Below are 2,063 nucleotides of genomic sequence, written 5' to 3'. Positions count from 1 at the left end.
CCTAATTACCAAAAGCTTTCATGTCTTCACGCCGTATGCACGCAGCCTTTTTCCCTTTTTGCTGTCTGTGCACCGCTCACTCTCTGATGCATTTTCATGTCTTGTCCTCAAACCCCCAGGACCAGCTGGTGAAGGAGGACAACATTGACGCCGTGGGGAAGAAGCTGCAGGAATACCACAATCAGTACCAGGAGAAGAGCAAAGAGTACGACCGACTGTACGAAGAATACACCAAGACCTCGCAGGTACACACATAGTGACTGAAGGTTTAAGGTTTTAGCAGAAAGGGGGTGGGGGGAAAAACCGCTGTTTTCTGTTCTGTCCACTCACTTCCCACCGCTCCTCTCCTCCCGCAGGAGATCCAGATGAAGCGGACGGCCATCGAAGCTTTCAACGAGACCATCAAGATCTTCGAGGAGCAGTGCCACACGCAGGAGCGCTACAGCAAGGACTACATCGAGCGTTTCCGCCGCGAGGGCAACGACAAGGAGATCGAGAGGATCATGATGAACTACGAGAAGCTCAAGTCCCGGCTCGGGGAGATCCACGACAGCAAGGTGCGGCTGGAGCAGGACCTGAAGACGCAAGCCATGGACAACCGGGAGACGGACAAAAAGATGAACAGCCTGAAGCCCGACCTCATACAGCTCCGCAAGATCAGGGACCAATATCTAGTGTAAGAACAGAAGACGCCATTAGATATTAGTACACCTGGCGCTAGGCCTGCACCATTCAGGGGAAATTGTGAATCACAATGTTTTTTTGTTTTTTAGCTTAGAATTGATATCGCAATTTTCTGCCACAGTTTTTTACCTTTTCTCACGAAGTGTAAGGTTCATTGCACACATGAACCATGACAAAAACACTAATTGACCATACCAAACATAGATTTTGTTTTTGGGCACCTGTAGCACATTGCGCATCACCACCAGCCTGTTGACATAGATGCTTCAATGGAGAGAAGGGAGAGCATCGCAGCGCTCGGAGCACTTTAAAACCTAGTTTACACAGTTTGTTCATTCATTCATATTCATATTTATTAAACAGGAAAGTTTAACGTAACATTACATGCTGAAAACTGGTTTCCAGCAGGTTCCTATTCTGCAGAAACATAAAACTTTGAACAAGGTTACAGCCCGTCGGGACAGATGTTTGTACAGGACGGCGATACGGACTAGACAAGTTTAGACAATTAAAACAACAATACAGTTACATAAGGACAAAGACATTTATACAAGACATCAGCTGGGCTAGACAAATATGGACAGTGCAAACAAGGCTTGGACAATACAAGTCTATGTTTATAAACTCATTGATTTAAATGAGAATTAAAGGCATAAAAAAGTTATTTAAAAATTAAATCGTGAACAGGGTGAATCGAGATCGCGATTTTTAATTATCAGTTTATTAAACAGAGAGTGAAATATACATTGATGATCCATGGTCCTGGGACCATCTCTCATGAGCTCGGCTTTGATGCTGTCAGACATGCCTGCAGCGTTGTTTTTCACCTAATTTGATTTGTGTTGTCCTCCCGGCTCAAAAACGGACAAAGATTTGACATTTTGTCCCTTTTTCAGACTTTATTTTAAGTTTTCACTAACCCCACCTTACTACCACTAGTTTTACACCGTGTACTTTTTGGAATTTATGGTCAATAACCCTTATTTTATATAGAATTATACCTAATATTTGAGCTGAAAAAGCAGAAATTATGAATTATTTTGACTAATAGTTAAGATCGGAGTACTGAAAGGGATCAGTTGTATTTGCAAAGAGCGTTGTAAGGAATCCAATCTATTTTTTGTGGTAATTTGGTAAAAAAGAAACCCAATATTTCAGATTTCACTTTTTTTAAAGGCATTAAATTGGACCCGAGGACACCAGGAGGGTTAAACTGATTTCTAGTACTGTGGTATTTACGGTTCTCTCTCTCTCTCTCTCTCTCTTAGCTGGCTCAATCACAAAGGAGTTCGTCAGAAACGAATTAACGACTGGCTGGGGATCAAGAACGAGAACCCTGACGAGTGAGTCTCCTTGTTTTGGAGTTTTTCATCCTGTCT

At 42.8% G+C, this 2,063-nt stretch overlaps 1 protein-coding gene across 1 annotated transcript in view; it reads left to right on the top strand.

The window, feature by feature from the left end:
* pik3r3b (phosphoinositide-3-kinase, regulatory subunit 3b (gamma)) overlaps nt 1-2,063 on the top strand; it is a 183,819-nt gene that overhangs the window by 180,473 nt on the left and 1,283 nt on the right. Inside the window, exons 9-11 of the mRNA XM_034882136.1 lie at nt 120-245; nt 357-676; nt 1,953-2,027. Of these exons, the coding sequence (XP_034738027.1) occupies nt 120-245; nt 357-676; nt 1,953-2,027 (521 nt within the window). The remainder of the gene's footprint in view (nt 1-119; nt 246-356; nt 677-1,952; nt 2,028-2,063) is intronic.

The sequence above is a fragment of the Etheostoma cragini genome, chromosome 9, assembly GCF_013103735.1.
Source record: "Etheostoma cragini isolate CJK2018 chromosome 9, CSU_Ecrag_1.0, whole genome shotgun sequence".
Taxonomy (NCBI): Eukaryota; Metazoa; Chordata; class Actinopteri; order Perciformes; family Percidae; genus Etheostoma; species Etheostoma cragini.
This window is presented reverse-complemented; position numbering and strand designations above follow the sequence as displayed.